General features: G+C 31.0%; 3 protein-coding genes across 5 annotated transcripts; 1 reads left to right on the forward strand and 2 right to left on the reverse strand.

Moving 5' to 3' along the window:
- Nucleotides 1-7,522: 7,522 nt before the first annotated feature.
- Nucleotides 7,523-9,401, reverse strand: LOC110667385 (protein FANTASTIC FOUR 3-like). Of its 3 annotated transcripts, none has more exons than XM_058145075.1 (2): nucleotides 8,051-9,399; nucleotides 7,523-7,626 (listed from the first exon to the last, which is right to left on the reverse strand). In XM_058145075.1, exons 1-2 carry the CDS (start codon nucleotides 9,042-9,044, stop codon nucleotides 7,577-7,579), a joined length of 1,044 nt encoding a protein of 347 aa, XP_058001058.1. In that variant the 5' UTR covers nucleotides 9,045-9,399; the 3' UTR covers nucleotides 7,523-7,576. The 3 variants fall into 3 exon arrangements, with proteins under 3 accessions (XP_058001058.1, XP_021683898.2, XP_058001059.1); XM_021828206.2 differs by having other exon boundaries at nucleotides 7,558-7,697; nucleotides 8,051-9,401; XM_058145076.1 differs by lacking the exon at nucleotides 7,523-7,626 and adding an exon at nucleotides 7,662-7,693 and having other exon boundaries at nucleotides 8,051-9,398.
- Nucleotides 9,402-16,091: 6,690 nt separating this feature from the next.
- On the forward strand, nucleotides 16,092-18,253 carry LOC131179094 (protein FAR-RED IMPAIRED RESPONSE 1-like). The gene is made up of 2 exons (XM_058144809.1): nucleotides 16,092-16,481; nucleotides 16,583-18,253. Exons 1-2 carry the CDS (start codon nucleotides 16,092-16,094, stop codon nucleotides 18,251-18,253), a joined length of 2,061 nt encoding a protein of 686 aa, XP_058000792.1.
- Nucleotides 18,254-20,626: 2,373 nt separating this feature from the next.
- On the reverse strand, nucleotides 20,627-24,411 carry LOC131179095 (B3 domain-containing protein Os03g0622200-like). Its single transcript, XM_058144810.1, has 6 exons — nucleotides 24,355-24,411; nucleotides 23,932-24,259; nucleotides 23,696-23,838; nucleotides 21,334-21,454; nucleotides 21,020-21,108; nucleotides 20,627-20,914 (listed from the first exon to the last, which is right to left on the reverse strand). Exons 1-6 carry the CDS (start codon nucleotides 24,409-24,411, stop codon nucleotides 20,627-20,629), a joined length of 1,026 nt encoding a protein of 341 aa, XP_058000793.1.
- Between the last annotated feature and the right edge of the window lie 1,000 nt (nucleotides 24,412-25,411).

Genomic DNA, 25,411 nt, shown 5'->3' on the forward strand with positions numbered 1-25,411 from the left:
ATTAATAGTTAAATATTAAATATTAATAGTTAATAATTAGTTGTTTATTCAGTAATTTAAAGTAAAAATGTTAAGTAAAAATAACTGTTAAATTAGTTATTAAATATAAAAATAATAGTATTATCTTGTTAATTTTTACTCTCTCAATCTCTAAATATTAGTATAAATATTATATCAATTAATAATATAAATAAGAGATAATATTTTAACTAAAGTGAAAATACTATACATTACCTTAAAATACTATTACTGAACAAGGCTAAAATGATATAATCAAATAGAAGATCCAATAGGTGTTTAAACCTTATCTATCTTTAAAATTAATAATAACATAAAGTAGCTATAAATAGTAAGGAAATTATTATTTAATTTTATATCATCATAATTATAAAAAAATATAATTAAAACCTTTAAAATATTACTAATTAATGTTTTGCGTGAATTTTACGTTGTAGCTATTATTATTATTATTATTATTATTATTATTATTATTATTATTATTATTATTATTATGTAATCACCATATAATAATTTTGAATGTAATGAAAATTGTGTAAATTGAAATGCCATCACATCATAACTTCCATTATAGTGGTGTATGCAGATTATTTGCTAGGAGATAAACATTAGATAGCACATCAATTTTTTATTTTTTTTTTATTTTTTTTTTTTTGTGAGAAGATAGCACATCAATTTTCTACATGAGTTTAATATTATATTTGAGAACTTGGTGGTTTATTTCAATTTTTTTTTGTTCTCATTTTTATGGATCTATCAGAGAAGGAAAAGCTCATTGCCTAGATTCATTGCAAAGTTAGGCTTCAGCATCTTACTTTTTTACTGTTGAAGTAGCCGGTAAAAGGTAATAAGATGTGGCATTAGCTTAGCAAGGCCGAAAGGTCATTGTCATTTCAGAATTTATCTTAATGACTTTGCTTCCAAGGTTCCTGAATCCTCGTGGGTAAGTAACTTCCAAGCTAAACCAATGAGCTAAAGCACCCACCAATTTTTCATTTCATTGTGGGGCTGCCAATGTTTTTCTTAGTTGATTCGATTTCTATTAATTCTGAAAACGATTTTAATCAGCGTTATTAAACTTGTGGAGGGACCAAATTGGTAGATCAGTGGCTTAATCTTTGAGTCAATAGTTTAATAAGTGGGTTATTAAAAAATTATTTAAATGTAATATATATTAATGTAAATAAATAAATATAATTAATTAAATTTTAGTTATTTAAAATCAAATTTTAATATTTATTAAATTATATTTACATAAATTTTAATAGTGTTTTTAAATTTTATATAAAACTATTCAAATAATATAATACATAAAAAATTTTTGTAAATATAATTATCTTTTTAATATTTATAAAATATTAAGTATATATTGAAAAAAATAAATAAATTATTTTATAAAATTTAGTATATTATTATAGAATTATATATATATTGAAATAAAAAACACATAATTATAAAATTAGCTCAACGAAATTTTAATTTAAAAAAAAAAATTTTAAGAAATTTTGAGTTTAATTTTTTTATTAACACTAAAAAAAATTACTTCAATTGATTAATTAAATTAGCTGAGTTACATTAATTTATTAATTTAATTATTGAGTCAATTGAATCATCTGGATATTTTCTTATCTGATTCAACTACAATGGAACCTCTTTAAAAATTTTTGAGTACTAGGCGGCTAACGCAAACAACTGGGCCACTGTGAGTCTGTTGTTGGGCTTGTGCGGATATCAACAACTTTTCGCAAGGGCTAGATCGTCCTGCTGCCTTTATGAAATTTGGTCAAAAAATGTCAATTCTATTGCCATGAAAGAAAATTTGAATGTTCAGACCGCAACAATTGAAAGCCGACCGACAAGAGGAATATGGATTGAACAAAGTAAGCCGAGATTGGAGGAATCCTTATCAGATGTTAGAGAACTGTAGTCACGAGGTTCAATTTCGCCCTCAGAGTTTTGTTTTTTGATTTATTATACCTTAGAGATTCCTAACCTATCTGTTTCATTAGATGCTTAATCTTGCTTTCTTGTTTAAGTCTTATATTTTGAAGAAATATAGGGCTTGTTAGTTGTTAGAAGTTGCAGTTCTAAAAGCTCTATTTAATTTCGTAAAAATTGAAGACCTAGATACCTATGGGATTGAATTAGAAAATATTAGCAATGACTCAACAAGTCTTGATAGAGTTCAGCTTAAGATCCGATCTCGATAGGTTGAATTTACTGAATTCTGACCCGAACAGTATGGATCTTGCCATCAGATCAAGTGTGCATCTTGGATCTTGAAGAGATTGGATAGATTGAATCAATAAAATAAGTTCATTCTTATGTTGACATGGTATAATCTTAGTGCCTAAAGCATGCAACGAGTTCAAATTGGTTAAAGAAATCCCGAGAATTAGTCTAAATTTTCTCTTAACACTATATAAATAGGCGATGAACACGTAGTCATGTACGTGAAATTTAATATTATAGAAGATTGTTTCATTATTATTTTCTCTCAAATAGTATAACTAACTTGGGTATTGAAGTGGTTGTCAAACGACTTCCGACTTTATCCTATTTTTTATTTTAGACAACCTAAGATCCAAAAACACTCGGCATGAGGTCCAATTGTTAAGAATGAGAGTTTACACTTCCCATCTATTAGAATTCAATTTTATTAGAGAACACTAAACTTATATGGTGGGATTTACTCTTAAGATCACTCGAGAAGGAGACCTAATATTGGTAAACCGAGACTGATTTGAAAATATCCTAACATTAAGTATTGAAAGAAATGAAACGCTAGCATATATAGCAGCATTTGAATCCATTTAAGGCATTAATGAGATTCATATTGCCATGTATTTCAATTGCTGTAGACTCATCTTTATTTGACAATCATCTATTGATTTAGTATCATATACTTCAGCTTCATTTGGCATTGGATTTCAAGGTAAAAAAAAAAAAAAAGCTTTTAAAAAATCATTTTAAATGTTAAATAAATTATTTTATTATTTTAATGTGCTCTTATAGCTAATACAGATTAAATTTAATTTTTACTATTTAATTAATATATTAAAGAAAATACTAAACGAAATCTAAGCATAAGAACAATATTTTAAAAAATAGAAATTTCCATCCGTTGGGTGGCTAACTATTTTTTTTTTTAATGAAAAAGTTAATGTCAATTATATATGTAGTTTAATGGGTTTTCTCATATTTGACGACTACAAAACCCTTTAGTTTTGAATTTCTCTATCCACCCATTTAATAGAAATTTTAACTTTTATGGTGAGACTATTTTTTGCTAATTAATAGCTTATGCTCCATTTAACCTACTTCTTATGCCTCCAATTTGTATTAGAAATAATTTTTTAAAAATATTTTTCTACGTAAAATCAATTACATTAAATTAATAGATAAATGCCAATATTCTAGATTTTTAAGTTGAAATATATATATATATATATATATATATATATATATATATATATATATATATATATAATGTTTCCTTTAATATACAATTTCATTTTCATAGTTGAAACATGTTCTGAAATGGGCAGCCAAAATAGGCTTTTATATATTTATATACTTAGAAGTCAAAAGAATCATGAGTTTGGTGAAGAATGATACAGTACTGAGTGGTGAGGAAAGAAGCAAAATCATTCAGTCACCAATGGCCAACCGTCCACGAATTCTGCTCAGTGTTTCCAATTGCAAGTACAGGACGGAACCTCTACCGAATTCTTCCCATGGTTTTCAAGAATATACAAAAATTCTTCTTGCTCCCTAGCTCGTACAAATTCAATCTAATCTAATCTCCTGAAGCTAATCAATTAAGCTACCAGCAGTTTTTATCAAGTTGGTGTATGAGGTCAACAAAACAATACTAAAAGTTAGGCCTTTAATTTTCTTTGAATCTATTGCATGGAGGAAAGTATTTGATTGAGAAGAGACAATTAAAGTGCTTGAAAAGATGTTTGTGTGAGATGGGTTGTGCTTGTGCCTGCCTGTCTTTTTCTATTTATTTTCTATGCTATAAAAAGAGAATCCCTAAACGTGAAAGACCTGGATTCTGGGAGATCAACATGAATGATTGCATTGAAACAAAATATCAGACAAAAATCAACTTGGAAAAAAAAATTTTGATCGATGATCGATGATGAAAATTTAAAGTGAGCAAACATCTTTTTCTTTTCATTATTATTTGTTTATATGCTTCCTGCTAAGGGGGACATGTCTAAATTAGGCTCTGTTTAATGCTGCTTTTTAATAAAAGCTATCCCCTTTTAGATGAAATTCACCCTAAAATCAACAAAATATTATCATTGAAGAATTTAAACTTAGTATGAGTTTTAGAGGCTTATGAAAGAATTGATTATAATAATTTATGGGAGATCCTACAGCGAAAGAATTGAATGGCCCAAAGCTAGGGTTTCAACTTTGATGTCTCACAATGAAATGAAATGGATAAGGATATGTAAACTCAAGCGGTCGTAGTTGAAAACCAATTCTATGGACTTTTTGAATGGCTCGCATATATATAGTCCTTATCTTCTTGTTTCTTCGTCTGGTAAACTTCTGAGTAAGCACTACTTTATATTGAACATGCTACATATAGTCCATATTATTACTCGTCAAAACATGACTTTTTATTACTATCACTGTGCCACCAAAAACGATTTATGGGAAAGATTTGCTTTGAAAGGAAAGAGACAACTTGCTATATGAGGTGGATGATATGGATAGCCATTGAATGAATTGCAGTGAACTTCGATCAGATTTAAAATAATTTTGAGTTTAATAATAATACCTGCTATCAGGTTCGGTTTTATACATTAAATAATATATCAGATTTATTCAATAATTTATTAGTTTAATAAGTTCAATCAGATTGTAAAATTCTCATATCATGCATATATGTAAAAGGTTGGGTGGATATAGTTGCGGGGTTGAAGGTGGATGATTGGAAGCTTGGATCTTTTGTTGTTGACGCCATGTTTAAGTAGACCCTCACTCACCCACCCACCCCTTTCTCTTTTTCTTTCCCTTCAAGTTAAGCTAGTGTACTTTTCTTTATTAGCTGATGTAATAGCATTGTTTAGATACTTTCTTTAGTTTATTATTTTCTTTAATTTTATTATTTCATTTTTTAGTATATTTTAATTTTAAAAACTTCAAAATACAAAATAAATTTTCAAATTACTTTTTTTAATAATATAAAAATTATAATTTCCTAAAAAATTATTTTAAATTATTATTTCAAACATAATTTAAATGAGTGATCGAATGAAATAGGTAATTAAAAAAAAATTAAATTATATGATACACGTAGTTTGCCACATAAAAAATTCCCTTATTTATAAGAAAAAAAATTAAAATGCACAAAAAAAAAAGGAAAAGAGGGAGAAAAATAAATAAAGAAAGTAAAACCTTTTGAGTGCTTAACTTCCAAGAAATCCATAATAAAAAAAAAAAAAGAGAAAGGAAAATGGAACTTTTAGCAAATGCTCCTCATTACATAAATATATATTTTTTTCACCTAATCTATCACAAATGACACAGCCACAGCTATACCTGTTGCTTAATTATGGATCACATCAAGCTTGATTGATTGGTGGATATTACACTTATGCATTCACTGTGGATATACTTACACCAAAAGCATCCATTAATGGAAATTTTTAAGCCCTTAAATCATCACCTTTTATTTATGCTTGTTTCCACTTTCTATTGCCACAGCTATCTTAACCTCTTTGATTTTCCTTTGCATTTAGAAGAAGAGATGTGTGAGTGTTTTCTCCAATTATTATAATTTCATGTCTTTTTCTTCCACTAAGTTTATTTAATTATTTTTATAAAATATTCTTTTATTTTTCTAATTTATTTATATGAACAATGCCTCACATTGATATTTATAAAAAATAATCATAATTTATTTAATACAATTATTATACGTACAGTGAATATATTCTAATAGTTAATTATGACGACACTCGCATGAGACATAATCATAATAAAATAGACATTTGATGTTTTACTTTGTCTAACCTCAGACTCTAACCATATGAATTTGCATATGTATACTACTACATGGTTTGTCTAGAAAAGGATAAGACTTTGTTGAAATGGAGAGATGATAGCACAAATTCATGATGCTAAGGCTAATGTAATGGATTAATTAATTTTCTCAATATACATTTAAGTCCTCAAGTAAGGGAAAACAAACAAATTTGCCAATAATTTTCAATGTTAGTGACAAGACCATATTAATCAAGACGTGAAATTAAATTTGATTCTTGTTGTTGATTGAAAATGAAAGATTAATGTTAGGTCGAACACTTATTGTGACTTTACTAAAACATTATTTTGTTAGGACAAAATTAATAATGTATTAATTAATTCTAATCAAGTAAATGCTTTGAGTGGTGATCGTTATTAAAGTCGTTTTCAAACCAAAAATTTATAACCAAAAAACAGAAGGTCAGTGGTATAGAAAATAATGTTACAACATTATTGTATATTTTGGTGCTTCTTTTGTTTTCCTTCTTCATTAAGTTAATATGGAAATTGGCAAATTGCTGATGGCTTGCTTATTGAACTTATTAAATTAATTTTTAGGAAAAAAATTATTTGCATGTTTTATATTAAATTCTTCAACTTTTATTAAAATTATTGGATATCTGAAGAACGTTTAGAGAAAATTCTTTTTAATAGGTTTTATGAAAAAACACACTTACGAGTTTAATACCATATCCAATCCAAAATTTTAAAACAATTGATTTATGAGTTCTTCCTATTTGTATATCTCCCACTCATCTTATATCTTTTTTTGATGTGAGAATTTCACACTTATATATTTCCAACAAAAATTTACATCAAGAATTCTTTTAATAGACAATAAAAATATGTAAATTTTATATCTTTAATTTCATGTAGGATTAACTTTTATGTGAGTGTATATCTCTTTTTTAGATGTTTCATTTGATTTTGACAGTTCTCTCAATCCATTTAAACTAAAAAAATAATTAAAAATTTTAATTAAATTAATTAATTTGATTTAATTTTTTAATTAGAATCAAATAGTGTTCAGTCCTATGTAGTGTATTTCTACCAAAAAAATTATAAAACAGAGAATATTATAAAACAAACTTTCAAACATGAAAAATTGTTTAACCTTTCATTTATTTTCCCTTCCTATTCCTGAATTAAACATTATATTTTTCTTTTTATTGAAAAAAATCCCAAAAATGAGTTATTTATATAAAAAAAATTGATTAATTTTCAAAATCATTTCATATAGATTAGAACTTCAGACGTGAAAATTGTTTAACCTACTATTTATTTTCTTTTCCTATTTTATGGATTAAATATTATCGTTTTCTTTTTTTATTGAACAAAAATGAGTTATTTATAAAAGAAAAAATGTTTATAAAAGAAATGAGTAAACTTTTCATGATTCAACACTCTTTTCCTGATAAATTTAAGGGAAGGGTTCACCTGTAACTCAAATATGACTGTAGTGACATCTCGGAAGGCATTTGTGTCTGCATGAAGTTGAAGGTCTTTTTATTCACCTAACCCACAGAGTAATATTATAATTCTTGTACGGAAACTTGTTTTCTGTGATTGTGGAGAGAGAGAGAGAATGGCCAGGGGAAGAGAAAGCATCTTCAAATAACGATAATAACTACCTACCACAAGCACATACATTATGTTAGGGAATTAACGAGAGGGAAGGGAGAAAAAAAAGGGTATTCATTAGAAAATTAAAAGAGAGAAAGAGAAGAATGGGAATGGGCAAACTAAAAATTGTAAAATTTGATTATAATGGAGAGATCCAAAATAAAACTTCAGGATATAGCCACCCAAAAAGGCTCTCAATTTAACAATCCTTTGTTCTCTCGTTCGGTTAATTATTAGATACATCGGGAGCACTATTAGAAAATAGTGCTCCCTCTCTCACAAAAAAGTGGACCATTAGTATAATATAGAAAATGTATCCCACGTAATTGTGAGAGAGATGATGCATGTACATAGGGTGTACCTGATAATTTCTCCTCTAGTTCACCATCTTTGCACCTTCTTGATCTTTGAAAATTTTCCATTCCCATTTCAGCTTCAACATTCAAATGATTTTCTTCTGCTTCTTTTTCAATGTACCCAACATTTTCTTCCTCTTCTCGGCTGGCTGCAACATTTACTTTCCCTACTTGTTCTTCATAATCATTCTCCTCCTCCACCTTCTCCTCTTCTTCGTCTTCTTCCTCTTCTCCCATGTCTTCCTCTTCGTCATGATTTACGTCATTTTCAATCTCTTCTTTTTCATTCTTGGCTTCACTTGTAGAGTCAAAATTTGAAGCAGAATCTTTGACAATATATAGTCGAAGGCGGCCATGGCTTCTTTCAGTTTGGAAATGAGCGTGTGTTGATAGAACCTTGACGGCCTTGATAATCAACCTCCCATCTTCGCGGTGGGGCCTAACTCGAAGGCATTCTGATCCAATCATCGTTGTCAAGGGAGGTGGAAAACTTCGAGAATTCGCTTTCCCAGCTCCCAAAAGTTGACGAGGTTTCTGTTGCTCCCTTGTTGGAGAATTTCCTGCTTCTGGCTCCACTGAACACAATGAGAAAATGCTCTTCTCAACAGTATCAGTACCATTTTCGTTACCTAAGTTCTCAGTACATAATTCCAGGCTCTTCTCACTAAGCGTTGAGGGGTAACGCTTAATTAGAGGATGTACATATGTGTTCTCTTTCTCCATTGATTCTTCGGGACCCTGAGAGGTGTTGGAAAGAGCCTGGAGGAAGCTCCACCCACCCATATCAGGATTTGGGATTGAAGATATATGCTTATCTTCATCTTGGCGTCTGTCGCTAAGTTCCTCAGTGGTGGAGTCAAATGAACAAGGTTTTAAGGCTAATTCGAGGGGTTGAGAGAATTGGGGTTTCGGTGAAGACAATCTGAGCCTCATTGTCCTTTGCTCTACAACCTGAGACTCAAGACAAGACTGCAAACCTTGGCAAACTATAATTGCCATTATAACAAGTTATATGATACTAAACTATGAGAAGTGAAGGGCAAAAAAACAAAACAGCAAAAGCCCCCCCAGCAAGAGGGTATGGGGGCAGAGCAAAAACAGAGGATTCAAGCTTTGAGTTTAAAATGAAAAGGATACTGATTCCTGCAGAGAAATATATATAGGAGAAGAAGAATAGGGAAAGATAAGAAAGGGTTCGGGTGCGAATTTGTAGTCTAACGAAAAATCGCCAGGTGGAATAGCCGGGAGAGAGCTGGGTGGGGGAAATTTTTAGCTTAGATTAAGTATATAAACATATGAGTTATATATTTAATAATAGATTTATAATATTTATGCGTAGGTTTATGGTGAATTAGATTTAAATAATAAAAATTTTAAAGGGAGAGAGGAGCTTTTTTTTTTTTTTTTAACAACACTTGAAATATTCAATTCTTAATCTACCACAAACTAAAAGGAGAATAAATAAATAAAATATGTTAAAGGAGATCCTTATTATAATATTCTTGATTTTGACTTAATTTTAAAATATGAAATTCAGCCAAAATAAAAAATAAAAATCACCCCTCTATATTTTTCACATGGTTTTGGTGGTCTGTTAAGAATGTCTTCACCTGGGCATGACGTGACTGTAGTTAAAAAGAGAGACAGACGGGGGTGTAATGATGCTCCAAAAATTACCATCTTGCTTTGCCATTCAATTTTCTTTTGCTTCCAAAAGAAAACCAACAAAAGGCCAAAAAAACTTGGATTCTTTTATATATTTCTTGATACCTGATCGTGACGGCTTTTCCTTTTTCTACCCCAGTTTTTGTCTAAACAGAAAACACACCATCCATTGTTTAATGTATGATTGGTCTCTTGAGAGTCAAAGCCCAGGTTGATTGGTTTCCAGGGGAATAAATTCAATAATAATTTAAAATCAAAGAATAAAATAAAATGGGTCCCCACCCTCTATCCTCTTAATGCTCATCACTCATGCCGACCCATTATGACTGGACGATCATGAGTTATTATTCAGGCTTCCATCTCTAATAAACTTCATTGGAATCTATTAATTACAGTCCAGTAAAGAAAACATATATAGCCAATTGATTTTAATTTGTACAATTTTACATAAAATAATAGCCAATTGAAAGTGAAGGTTAAAATGGTGAGATTGGGAGTTGAGTATGAAAAAAAATGTTTAGTAAAGTATGCAATGGATTAATGATAATGTTTGAGGGGGCAAAAATTAGTGGCAGGGGCGACCGGCGAGCCCGACGGGAGCGAGCCCACCATGGATTCAAAGAAAAGGTAGTGTCTCACAGTGAGTCCCACCTGATATGACCTTGCATGTTTACTTTCCAATTATTCAAACATGATCATGATATTTTGCCCTGCAAATTTCAAATTCACAGAATTTTTACATACAGACGGCGAACAAGATCGTTCATATAATTTTTATTTTTTCAAAAGTTAATAGAAAATTTTACTTAATTATTAATTAGGATTTTTCTTACGATCAGCATCACATGTTTTACTATATATATATATTTTTTATTTAAAATTAAATAAAATCTATAATATTATTAAAATGGGTCTAAAATCTAAAGAAGAATTATTAAATGAGTAGTTCGTTTAATGGTTTTGGGTTTAGTTTGTGTTAACGTCATCATGTTCTGTGGCCATCCATTAACCCAAAAAATTTCGTGCAAGCATCATTAAATTGTACGGACACATAAAAGCCATTTGGTCAAGAGAGAAAGTAATCCTCCGCTCATCCGCCCTTTTATATGTCGGCTAGGTGCACCCCTGTTATACCTACCTCCCCCTCTCCTTTCTCTCAAAAGATCATCGCTGAAGCAGAGAAGCACTCACCCACTGAGAATATGTTTTTATTATTAAACATCTTTATTTATTTATTTTAAAATTATTATTTAATTATATATTTTTATTAAATAAAAATTTATTATTATTAAAAGATATTTATTTAAAAATTCATAAAAATATATTTTAATTATATATAATTAAATTATTTTTTAGAATATAATATTTAAAATAATTTTTTTATCTTTCAGTCTTAATTTAAAATGGAGCATAAACCATGTGGATAGACAACTAATGGCCGACACTAAAATGTTTAAAACTAATTCCTGGAAAAGTTGACGCTTCATTCATTTTATTCTAGATAAGAAGAAGAAAGAAATGGCCTGTGTGTGAGACTTCCGAGTACAGAAATCCAGGATTCGTTGCTTAGACTAAAAGGCTACAGCCATTGCTATTAAAATGACTGTTAAAAAAATTATTTTTTTAAATATATTAATTTAAAAATAATAAAAAATAATTTAAAATTAAATTTAATAAATTTTAATTATAAAATATTAAAATAATAAAATAATTTTTTTTAATAATATTTAAAATAATAATATTTTTATTTAAAAAAATAATTTTAAACTTTTAAACTCAATGCCAAACTAACGCCACTGATCAGCAGTCACCAGTATGCATCGCAGCAACATATCTCCACTCCACTGTACAAAAGGCTTTTCCGCGTTGCCTTTCTGTGATTGTGCAGGAACGAAGCAAACTTTCATTTTCATTTTTAGGCTCGTTTGTGTCACGGAAAGTATTTTTTTAAAGAATATTATTTATATTTTTTAATATTTAAGACACTCAAATATACGAGATATACGCTAGCTCGTAAAGGAGGTTACAATTACAAACAAGATACACGTATATCTTGATAAACCTTATCAGATAAAATTGAAAGATTTATATTCACAAATTTTCTCATAATTTTATTATGGAGTATTAATTAATTAAATTCCCAATTGTTTGTGATAAATTCTTCCATTTTGCAGATAATGACTGATGCTGACTTATTGTGTCTATTCAAATATCTGTGACTTGTCCAGCTGTAGGGCATATGCCGAAGTATATGAGAGCAATAGCATGTGTTTCTATAAAGATCTTTTGGGTAATATGTCATATTCCATCGTGTTTAATTAATTTATTTTCTTTTATCAAAAATCCCTTCATATTTTCAAATTTAGATAAAAAAAAAAACAGTAGCCTTCATTAATTGTCAGGTAGAATAGTCTTCCTTTTTCTGTTTTTTATTTTTTTAAATATGATTATGGCAAATGTTTCACAATTTATAACATAATTCATCACCAATCCAACTACTACTGATCAATTGATAAGATCAAAAATTGATGAATCATCAATCTTTGGTCAAAAATTAACAACTAAATATGGATGGGGTGGTCTAAAAGGTAGGCAAGCGACAATCTATTCTAGAATTGACAAAATAATTGTTTAATTAAGCAGTCAATATGGAAACTAATTAATTAATATAAATAAAACACAAAAGACTGTATGCGTACAGTGACAGCACCATAAGTTAAGAACATATCCCTTTTAGCTCTTGATGATCTCAACTGAATCTCTCTTCACAGTGGGGATGTTCTTGAAAAGCCGATATCCAGGAACGGAACAGCTTCACAGCCTCCTATTTTTTGTTTTGCAATAAGCTCCTAACTTCTTGCAATTTTGATTGATTATTTGGATCAATTTACCAGCTTCACATGGCATCAGTTTCTGAAGAAATTAATTTTGCATCAGAATCCATCAACTTTTGTTTGATTATGTCTTAGGTTATAATGGGAGAGGAATCTTTAACGAAGAACGCCTCATGTCTCTTGGCCTTAAGCGGAACCTAAAGGCAGCCCTTTGTTTTTTCACCATTATACATATATTTTAAACACACTTTGCTAAGAAAGACAAGAGAATCCAGTTCATGGCTTACGCAAGCATGTAAACAGAGCACTCTGCCCACCTTTTTGACCAATTTTTTAGTGCCAACTTCCCTTTTTGTTTCCATACTTTATTAGATAACCCAATATTGATCACAACAACAATGTAAAGGAAAAGCCTACGTAATCCATGCAAACTTGTCATGAAACTAATGGCCATTTTATTGCTAATTAAGAAGGTGAAAGTAATTAGTAATTAACTAAATTATACATGTATTGAGCCCCATGAAAATTAAAACTTTCAAGAGGCATTACATGTAAACATCATGGTGTTGAAGGGTTAATTAGTTTACAGACAGTGACTAGACATATAATGAGTCTAAGAGTCTCAACTGGCATGCATGTGATTCGTAATTCTGCTTTGGTTGATTATGATGATTAATCAGTATTATTAAAGTTAAATAAAGATCTATCGTTTTCATGCTTTAGACATGCATGGCTGATGTTGAAAAGTTTCTGCATTTAGCTACCCCTGCAAGTGTTAGTCTCTTAATGTATATTTCAAATGTTTATGTTTAATTAATTAATGGTGACATTTGGATGTCACTATGGAGGAATAACAGTACTTTTTTTTTTATAAAGGCGAATAGACAAAGGGAATAAATCTTTCATGGATTAGCTTAGAAATCTTTTGGGCAGTCGCATAACCATTTAAGAAAACTTGCTGATTAAGTCTCATTATATTTTTAGAATTAATGTTGCTGAAAAAATTTTCAACATAAAAAATTTTCAATTTCTTAAACATGACAAGGAAGTATGATAATAAATAATGAGCAAATATATTAATAAATCAACAAATAAATTTTCCATCAAAAGTTTGGTCACTGAAAGGACAGAGGTATGCAGTAGTGTTGGACTAGCGATGGAAGTATTGATTATTCTTAAATCTTGAAGAGTTGCTGTAGTTGGTGGCATTAATCATGGTAAATTCGGAAAGGTGGTCCAAATTAAGTTAATTTCTTCTACCAGAAAATGACATTGCTGACCATCTTACAGTGGCTTGCAGACAAAAATGCAACAGACCATTGAATGTTTGGCTCATAGTAATCAAAATATAGTTTCTCTCTTTATTTACAAAAATTATGAAAATAATATGCGAAAAACATTTATTTATATATATATATATATATATATATATATATATATATATAACCTCCTGTATTTTTAGTCAAGAGCTAAATAAGTTAAATTAATTTTGATCTAAATAAATTCATGTATTTTATAATTAAGGTCAAATAAATTATCTTTTAATAAAATATTATTTTTTAATAATATAATGTTATTTTTCATAATTTTAAATATTATAAATTATTTATTATTTTAATTAAAAAATTCAAAACATGATGAACAAAAATTATTTAATATTAACATTATTATTTTTAATTTTATTATTAAAAAATTATAAATAATAATATTTTAATTCTTTTGTCAATAAATGGATATATTTAGTGATTTGGGATTTATTTGACCTTTAACTGAATCTCTAACAAGTTACAAGTAAAAAATAAATAATCTTTTTATAATTAATTTCAATTGAGATTTAAACTTAAAGCCTAACAAATTTGAAGACGAGTTGTTTACTACTTAAGTTAAATCTCATTGATCAAAAAATAATAATAATAATTTAACGTAAATAGAGAACAAAATCCTAACAATTAAAAGCCGTATCTGATGCCTTTAATAAAAATCGTCTACCTTCTGGAAATTAAACCTTGAAAATTTTTCACTTTCCATATCCACTTCTTTTTCCTCTTCATCATATAAATAGTTATCCCTGTAAAACAAATCATGGTGAATCCGGCAATTAATTGTAACGGGCTGATCCATTGGCTAGTATTTTTCACTTTGGCCCAATTCACACTAGGCCTTACAGATTTATCCCTTACACTTTTACACTCAAAAGCGCATTAACCAGTGTTTCAAAACCACCTAATTTAAGTTCAAGATGTTTCCCGTGCTTTGCCGATGTAAGATTTGCCTAAGAGACTTTTATAAAGCACATCGATAAATCGCATGGGAGAGATCTGGACTTAAATTTGATAATATTAGAATATTGGTTATCGCGTTTTTAGGTGTAAAAGCCTAAGAAACAAATTCGTGAGGACTAATATGAGCTGAGCGAAAATGAAAAATATTAGTTAATGGACCGGACTGTTACAATTAAAGGTCCCTTAGGTAAATCTCAAATTGACAAAGTATGGAAATAATCTTAAATACAAAAAATAATGATATATAAAATAAAAAAATTAATCATTAAAGCGCTTTTTAATAAAATTACTTGATTTAAAATGAACAATTTCTGTAATGGTTAAAACCTGATCATTACATTTATACTGAGCCTTGACTTTTACTTTTACGTTGATGATAAAATTTTGCCTGGGAGTTAACGAGGAACGGCTGAAGAATATCAGAGTTCAAGCACACCAAGTTTGGTACGGCGGTGGCACAATAGAAAACAAAAAGCAAGCTTTTTGCTACTTGATTGGCTTTTTTATTACCATTATTTGCAATAGTGATTCACTTACATGGGTTAAAACGTATTAAATTTATCTTATATCTATTGTAGTATCAAATTTCTAATGCAATTACTGCAAACTAAAGATACGGCGTTGAAGGATAAATTAAAAACCCAACCCAAAAGGCCAAAATCATGTTTGAGGCCATTATTTCCCAAGAAATCTTATCTGGACAAAGTTTACCTTTAGCCCATGAGAGAATTGGATTTCATAGTCCCAGGCTGTTAGAACTTGGAAGTTGAACTAGTGATTAACTGCCTCACCTACTTACGAGTGATGCTAAAATGGATCAAATTGATCACATCAAATGGAGCATTATTGGAATTAAAAAATGAGTGCTGCTAAATAGCTCAATTTGAGCTGGCTCAAATGGTATTAATGTATGTAGTTTTACTATTATACCCTTAAAAGAAAGAGAGGAAACAATTTAAAAATGGCTTCAAAGCTTGGAGCTGGTAAGATAGCTCATTTCATGGCTCATGCAAAGGAAAGCGTGCATGCAACAAGCTATTATTGCTTGCAGCCATGCACACCATTCAAGAACTGATGATTCGATGAGTGTGTCTACTGCATTAATGCATGCACATATGAGCTAACACATGCAGCAGTGATGAGCATTCCTTGTTTTTGCCTTCCTTAAAATATTTTCATTCTTTTTTTTGCCTTCCTTAAAATATTTTCATTCTTTGTTTTTTCTTTTAAAGTTGATTCATTCTCTCAGTTTTTTCAATTTTTTTATGGCGGGGTTAAGTCAGGGAAGGTCATATCGTAGGCAATTGTTTGATGAGATATTTGATTTTAGTGAAGATGATAGTTTGTTCACTGAAGATGTGGAGGAAGATGAATCAGCTGGTGATCAAGATATGAACGAAGGAGGCATTAGAGCAGTAGCAAACACTAATGCTATTGAAGAAGGTCCTCTAACAGGGATGTTATTTCCTTGTATCAGCACTATGTTCAACTTCTATAAAGAACATGCTAGATTGAAAGGTTTTAGTGTTTTCAAAAGATCAGCAGTTAATGTACGGGGTGGATCTCGCAAATATCAAACAATTAGTTGCGATAAAGGAAGGAAAGCAATTGGTGCGAAATCATCAAAAAGGATAAATTGTCCTGCAAAGATTAATGCAATCCTAAGAGAAAATGGAATGTGACAGATTTCAAAAGTTATTTCAAGTCACAATCACGAATTGGAACCTTCTATGTCTAGATTGATGGTTGCTCACAGGTCACTGAATATGGATATGAAGAGGAGATTGGAGGCAAACGATATAGCTGGCATACCGCAAAAAGCATTAGGTTGCTTGAAGTTCAAGCAGGTGGACCAGAAAATTTAAGCTGTTTGTCAAAGGATTGTCGAAACTTCATTGAGCGAAAGAGGAGGCTACGACTTGGTGATGGTGATGCTGAGGCTATACGTAAGTTGTTTGTGAGAATGCAACGAAACGATCCTGAGTTTTTCTATTCATTTGATCTTGATGATGATTCCAGGCTTTCAAATGTTCTATGGGTTCATCCTCGTAGTCGAGCTGCTTACGAGGAATTCAATGATGTTGTTAGTTTTGACACTACTTACCTTGTTAATCGATACAAGTTGCCATTTGCCACCATTGTTGGAGTAAATCATCATGGGCAATCTATTTTATTAGGATGCGCCTTGATCTCACATGAAGATGTAAACACTTTTAAGTGGTTGTTCATGACGTGGCTTGAAGCAATGGGAGATGTTCATCCTAATTCTATTCTTACAGATCAATGTGAGAGCATGAGGAAAGCCATTACGGAGGTAATGCCTAATACTAGACATAGATTTTGCTTGTGGAATATATTATGCAATGTACCTGAGAAGTTTAAGGGTGTTGTTGATTATGACAGTGCATGCCTTGAGTTTAAAGCTATAATATATGATAGCTTAACCATCGAGATGTTTGAGAGAAATTGGAATGAGTTTGTGGTGAAGCATGGGTTGGAAAGAAATGAATGGCTTTCCAAACTATATGTTGATAGGGAGTATTGGGTTCCAATTTATCTCAATCACACATTTTGGGCTGGAATGGTTTCGACTCAAAGGAGTGAGAGCATGCATGCCTATTTTGATGGGTATGTTAACTCAATGAGCACACTAAAGCAATTTGTGGAGCAGTATGAGATTGCTATGTGTGACAAGAATGAAAAGGAGTTCTATGCTGATTTCAAATCAAAAAACACAGTTGTAAATTGCATATCTGTTTTTAAATGGGAACAACAGTTTCAAAAGGCATTTACTAATTCAATATTCAAGCTCGTTCAAGAGGAGATTAAACGAATGTGGTATTGCCATGTCATTCAGCCAACTGAAGAGGGAAGGCGTGAAGCAGATAATGAGCCAGGAATTGAGAGACATAAAATTATGGAGAAATCCATAATCAACAACTGGTTTCGTAGGGAGTTTGTTTATGATGTAGAGTACAGGGAAAATGGCCAATATTTCAGCTGCAATTGTAAGAAATTCGAATCAAAAGGAATATTGTGCTGCCATATCATGAGGTTGATGTCACTCAAAGACATAAAGTTCATCAACGAACGATATTTGCTTAGGCGATGGAGAAAAGATGTTAACCGTGTCCATAGTAAAAAGTTTTTTCACGGAGGGTACCCACATATGACAGAGGAGTTTGAGAAATACAGGGAGATGGAGAGGTTATTTCAAGAAGCATCCGATTTGGCTTACGATGACAATAAGATCAAATTTGTGAAACAACGGTTGGCTGAATTGAAGCGGGATTTATTGAGCTGGAATGATGGAATGATTGCTCCTACCAGTAATGCACAGGCTACTATTGACACTAACAATGTTAATGAAAATGAAGAAAATGAAAGAGTTATTCTTAATCCATATGTGACTCGTTGTCGTGGATGACCACGAATAAACAGGCACAGATCAGTAAGGGAGATCATTCAATGAGCGAATTCTAGTAGGAATAGAAACAGTGGAAGGGGCAGGCGTAGAGGTCGACCAAGAAATAATATTAACTTGAATATTGTTGAGCAGGTATATATTTTTTTTTAAATTAGTACTAATGTTATTTATTTCAATTTTTTTTTTAGATATTTCATGTAACTTGTGTCCTTTTGCGTGTAAAGGTTGGGCCGCATAATAGCCAAACACCGGGCAGCCAAACACAAGGCAATGTTACTGATGCTGCAATTAATCCGATTGTCAGTGGAACTATACCAAGCCATCATATTATTAGGCATTAAGGAACCCATTACACTACTAAGCATTACAATGGAACTGGTTAAGAAATTAGAATAGTATCATCAATGTAATAGCAATTTTTTAAAATTTTATTATAACTTGTCTTATGAAATAGCCAGAGTTGCGATTATGGCTTATCGAAATTAGTTAGCTAATTTTAGTCCGTCATTTCTTATGTAAGCAAGACGTAGCATATTATATAATTTATTATAACTCGTGTAAGATCATTTTTCTTGTTAAGTTGAGATTACATTTCTAGATTATAATCATAGCCATGGTCGGACAGTGCTAAATGGCACAAATGTTGTGGCACAAATAGCACAAATGCTTATAAAATGACATAACTATCCTTATTAAAATTTTGAATGGAAGAGATGTCAAGAGATAGAGTATAATTTGAATTTTCATTATCTCTCTTCTATTTAACAACTACTTGAGTAAATAGGATGAAAGTTCCCATGCTTTCCTTGAGCTACCCACCATAATTAATATTATGTGAGTTCCAATTAATATTTTAATAATTAAGTGTTTATTATTTATGATAACACATAATAATAATTAAATATTATTTCTCATTAATTTAAAATAAAATATTTATATTATATATAAGATTTTGAAAAAATTTTATCATCTTAAGTTAACTTTTAAGATATAATTAGATTTAATTTATTTTCTTAAATATTATATCAGATTGAATTACTTATAAATGTGTTTGTCTATAAATTTTATCTTCAGATATTCATATTCTAAATATGTTCTCCTTGAGACTTTTAGAGTGAATTAAACTCAATTTATTTTTTTAATTTTAAATTTTTAAGAACCTCTTTTAACAAAATTTCGGTGAATTAAAAAAATGATATAGGGAGATTTATTTCAATAGAGAAGACTAGTAAAGACATGCACCCCATCTACATATAAAAATGTAAACAGAATCATTCAAGTCATGTTCACTTTTTCTTTGTTTGAAATAATTTTCTTGGTTTCTTTCCTCGGCACATGCGATGACTTTGGCTCTAATAGCTGTGTCTCTTGCTTCGGAAACCATGCTGTATGGACAAATTACCGCACATGCACGCCCCCTAATTAATTTATTTTCTTTCCATTTCTTTATTTTTTAATCTAAGAAAGGAAAATAAATCCAAAAAGACAAATTGACTAAGAGGACACACTATAAAGCCATTAAAAAAAAGGACAGTGCTAAATGGCACAAATGTTGTGGCACAAATAGCACAAATGCTTATAAAATGACATAACTATCCTTATTAAAATTTTGAATGGAAGAGATGTCAAGAGATAGAGTATAATTTGAATTTTCATTATCTCTCTTCTATCTAACAACTACTTGAGTAAATAGGATGAGAGTTCCCATGCTTTCCTTGAGCTACCCACCATAATTAATATTATGTGAGTTCCAATTACCTTTTTGAAAAAGTTTAAAGAAGTATACTATTGTTTTATTGAACAAACCCTTATTTGTATCTATCTTCATCTTCTTTCTAAGAAACTCTTTATTGTAAAGCATTGTATCTATCTTTATCACCTTAGTAGATGGGACGGTAAAACAATAAATAAGCCTCAAGCTACAAAATGTCGAGAGGGGGGTGCTAGAGATCAAGCTGGAGTGCTTTCCTCTTACTCAATAGTTAATGCATATACACCAATTCTGTCAATTAGAAGATGCATAATTGGAACAAATGTTTAGCCTGCTGTTATTTATATATAACATCCTATGTATTCTTATAAGGACTTAATTTTCACAAATGAGGAAAAGCATTCCATCAGAATTTTAATATATTGCAGATATGCAATAACTTGAGTTTGAAAAGCAAAGGCTTGGTAACATGCGCAATTCATATACAATAGCAGTCCCCAAGCCAATGAAAATAATCGCAAAAAAAAATATCCAGCTTCCAAACTTGGTAAGGATAAAAATTATGGCAAAACATTCGACACACATAGAGGATAGCATAGCATATTGTCTCATGAAACATAAACTTAGCATACTATATACATAAGACAACACCAAAAAGGACCCTATCCAAAGCTGTAGCACGCTCTTTGCCCTTGTAATTTGGTTTGAAACTCAATCCTATAGTCATCAGCCACTGTCAAAGTGAATTCCACCTCATCATCCTTTCCCAATTGGTTTTCCTGCACAAATGCACGCCATCCTTTTTCAAACCTTGCTTTCTTGAAGACTCCCTCTTGACTAAACCGAGTCACATACTGAACTTGAAATTGTTTACGCACACCAGGTACTTGTATGTGAACCAACCTCCCATTCAAGCCAAGAAACGTCTTCGCAAATTCAATTGGAATATTCTAGTAAATAACACAAGATACATTTTATACATGTCAATAACTATTTGAAAAATAATTTACATAATCAATAAAGTTTTCAACATAATTCGTAAATGGCTAGTTTACCACTTTGTATTTCCAATCAGCGGTGTTCATCACAGACACAAAGTTTGACTGAGTAGGAAGGGGTTCTGCATCAGGATTACTGTTGTGCTCTATAAAAAACATGAAATTTAATAATAATAAAGAGAAAAACAAAGCAAGTTCTTATTATTTTATTGGTTGCATGAAAGAAATAATAAAAAAAAAACTCATAATGCGAAAGTCAAGACATTCACCTATTACATCATCATCATCCAAGATATTTGAATTACTTCCGGAAATGGTGGAAATCCATAATCAATCTCAACTCCTTTTTTATCGAACATTAACATCTCAACCTTGTATCGATGATGTAAAATATGATACGTAACTTGCTTTCAACTTGTAGTATTTGATAAGTTCATCAACACCATCTGTACAATATAAATTCCCATCTGTCTCATCCACTACAACCGCAACCTGCCATGAGTGACCTTCCAAACCTTTGACAAAAAGTGTTATGGTATCAAAATTTAAATCGCCCAGCAGATGAGTAACATGATTTGGAATCCTAGATATGTCGAAAAAAATGGATGAGAAACAGATATCATATCAGCATCAATAAATTATCACTTATTTCTATTTTATATTGAATAAAGAAAAAAAAAATTAGATAAAAGGATACAAAGAGCTTATGGTCCTGCTAGTGTTGCGTTCAATAATGAAATAGAACCTATCCTTTTCTCCCATGGTGCTCTTAAGAGAGGATTCTTTCTCTTTCGATTAAAAATGAACGAGGACGTCCGACCGCTTTATTAATGTTTGAAAGGAAAGATCTCACCATTTTCGATTCTCTCTCTCGGTACGTTAGGTAGATCTTTGAACGCTTATTATTGTTTGAAGGGAACTTAATGGCGTCAACAAACCCTCTCAACACTCATCCGGATATTAATTGCCCATTTAATAAACGGAAATGTAGTGGGAATAGTGATATTAAAAGGAAAAAAATATGACACAGGAGGGTTCGAACCCTTGACCATCTTTGGGAAGCATGCACTGCCAATCGGGCTATTAGCCCTCATCCAATAATTTCTTCAATGGAAATGACTTTATCTTGTTAAGGTGTGTTTTAAAGGGAAAAAAAAGAATCGACCTCGGGAGGGTTCGAACCCTTAACCATGCTGGGAAGCATGCGCTTGCGATCGGGCTATTAGCCCTCATCCGATAATCTTTTGTATGAAAATATATATACACACACAAGAGTTATTAAAAATAAACACATATATTGATTTATATATTTCTATATCTCTCTCCACATGTTTATCTCTCTCTCCTTTATTTATCTTTATATATGTGATAATCTTAATATCTGCCTATAACTCTTTTTATTTCTATCATTCTCTAAATATCTTTGACTATCTCACTCTAGAATCGACCTTTGGGAGGGTTCAACCCTTAACCATCTTTGGGAAGCATGCTTGATGCCAGATCGGGCTATTAGCCCTCATCCGATAATTTTTTGTATGAAAAATATATATACACACACAAGAGTTATTAAAAAATAAACACATATATTGATTTATATATTTCTATATCTCTCTCTCCACATGTTTATCTCTCTCTCCATTTATTTATTTTTATATATGTGATAATCTTAATATCTCTGCCTATAACTCTTTTTATTTCTATCATTCTCTAAATATCTTTGACTATCTTCCTCTATATTTAAATTAAAAACAATGATTTAATGATGATAATGGTGACAATATTATACACATGGTGATTATAGCAGTGGTGTTGATTTAATTATTGATGGTCGTATTGGTGATTATTCTAATAGTAGTGAAGTGGTGTTAATAATATAATTCAATCATTTTTTATGACTTATTAGCATTTGATTTTCTTCCCCTATCACAAATGATACAATAATATTTCTGGCACTTCAAACATGATTTTTTTACAACACTAATACCTTGCAATATCGTGTGCGCTTGGTAAAACAATGGCGCCAAGATTTGTTTACCATTTTCCCTCCCAATATTCCCTCCATTCATGTGGAGGGTGAGTTAGACAATTTACATCCATTTGTGCCATTTGTGACATTTTTTTTTGCGCCAAAAAACATTTCCTTTTAATTAATAGAGAGCTACCATATCAACAAAATTAAAAAGGATATTTCATTGTTTTTAACAAAATAACACGCTTAAACTGCTCAATAATAATCCGAAAGAAAAAAACCATTGGCACTGGATATCAATGCAAGTTTAAAACAATATCCATCAAATGAACCATTAAAATTTGAAATAGTAACAATTTAAATATAATGACCCATGCGGATGATGAAATGAAGAAGCTTGATTTTTCCATAACTGATTGGATGAAGGTGCACTCATCGCCTTTCTCTAGTCCATAGAATCTAACAAACCGAACCCATCCCTTTGCAATTCTTGCTTTCAGTTTTGGCTTCTTTCCACGTCTGGATGTCTCCTCTGCATACAAACATACCCAAGTTTAAATGGCATGGGATGATCTAATCTTCGTCGTGTTTAGGCGGCTTCCACACAATGATTGTGGTTACGTCTGCCCAATAAATTGCACGACTTCAAGTGCAGGGATATCCTTTCCAAATAAAGTTGACACCATTAGAAGTAATAAAAAAAAAATCCAATTGAAATTGTGTATACAGAAAATTAATGTACTACAAATGATAGTAAAGCATACCACTTTATATTTCCAATCGTAATTCTTGCAAACAAATTTAAATGACCATTGAGAAGGATTGACATGGTTCTGTGATTCCAAATGATCTACATGGTAGTATAAATCATTTAAGCAATTGCGTATCAATTCATTCTCATGAACATCTACATGGCAGTACAAATAATTAAACAATTGCGTAACAATTCATTCTTATGAATAGCATATAATTTGGTAAGAAAAAAATTGAAATTTCTCACCTGTATTTAGATTTGCATGCATTGTATTTTGATAAACATTGGTTAGCCCTATGTTATGCTCTTGTGTCCTCTTAGGGTAGTAAATCTCTCTACCACCAGAATTGATTATGACCACTTTAAATTCATATGGAGGATTGAAAGTGAAGATCAATTTGTAGTTCAGTTCTACTTTGTGGTAATCCATGAATTCTGATAATCCCTTGTCAATTATAGATACTCCTAGTCCTGCTTTGACTAGCACTTCCCAGGTTTCATTTGATGGTGTGCGCAAATGAAATGTCGCTTGAAATTGTTCCATTCTCTCTCTTAAAAACCTTGACGGGATTAACTTGGAAGAACACAAACACAAAACAGATGATAGATGATAGATGAAAGAGGTACGTGAATCATACATAACAGATGATAGATGAAGGTTTCACTTACCATGGATTGGAATTTGATTACATCCTCAGTTATACGAACCTCAAATGTGTCTGACATTATTGCTTCGATTGATAGGATAAAGATTTGAGAGAGGAGGGTATGATACTCGTTTGTCAGCTAACAACTACGGATAGATATGTGAATCAGATGTGTTTTTGGGTGGTAGATATGTTTTAGGGTGATACTTGAATAATGAGCATGGGAAAGGGATGAGCATGCCATTGAAAATTGGAGATGGCAATTACTTTTGACGGCTCAAAGATCTTTATTGGTCAAACAGATATGTCCAACATTGTCATTGGAAATATGCAATGGAATTAATAACCCCTTCTTGTTGAATATGAATGGCTCACACTAAGTAAATGTTGGCGTTAAGGGCAATTTTTTTTTGAATCAATATGGGTCGGTTTGGTTTCTGAAGAAAAAAAAAAACTTGTGTTCAATTCAGATCGAACCAATACACATAAATTCGAATGCTCCGCCCAATTATGCATTTAATTATGTCATTTTTTAATTAAATGTTAATATTATGTTTGTAACAAAATTACTTTTATATAAATTTGAAATTTAAAAGTTAAGTAATTACCATATTAAATTTTATATTAATTTTTATAATAATAACTCTATATATTAAAGTATAGTAGTGGTGGTGGTGATGGTGTGATGGTGGTAGTGGTGGTGGTGGTGTTAGAGTTATATGCTATAAGTTATATAATATGCTATGTTATACTATTTTAAGTAAAGTTATATTATATAAAATTAAAATATAAATTTAAGTAAAATAAATAGAATATTAAAATTGATAGCAGTGGTGTAATGGTGGTGGTGGTAGGGGTGGGGGTGGTGGTGGTGTGGTTTTGTTGGTGTGGTGGTGGTGGTGGTGGTGGTGTAATAGCGGTGGCAGTGGTGGTGGAGTGGTGGGGGTGGTGGTGGTGATGGAGTAGTAGGGGTGGTGATAGGGTGTTGGTGGTGGTGGTATTGGTGGAGGTGGTAGTGATAGGGTGATGGTGGTGGTGGAGTGGTGGGGGTAGTGGTGGTCTTTGGTGGAGTGGTGGGG

Source organism: Hevea brasiliensis, chromosome 4, assembly GCF_030052815.1.
Source record: "Hevea brasiliensis isolate MT/VB/25A 57/8 chromosome 4, ASM3005281v1, whole genome shotgun sequence".
Classification (NCBI taxonomy): domain Eukaryota; kingdom Viridiplantae; phylum Streptophyta; class Magnoliopsida; order Malpighiales; family Euphorbiaceae; genus Hevea; species Hevea brasiliensis.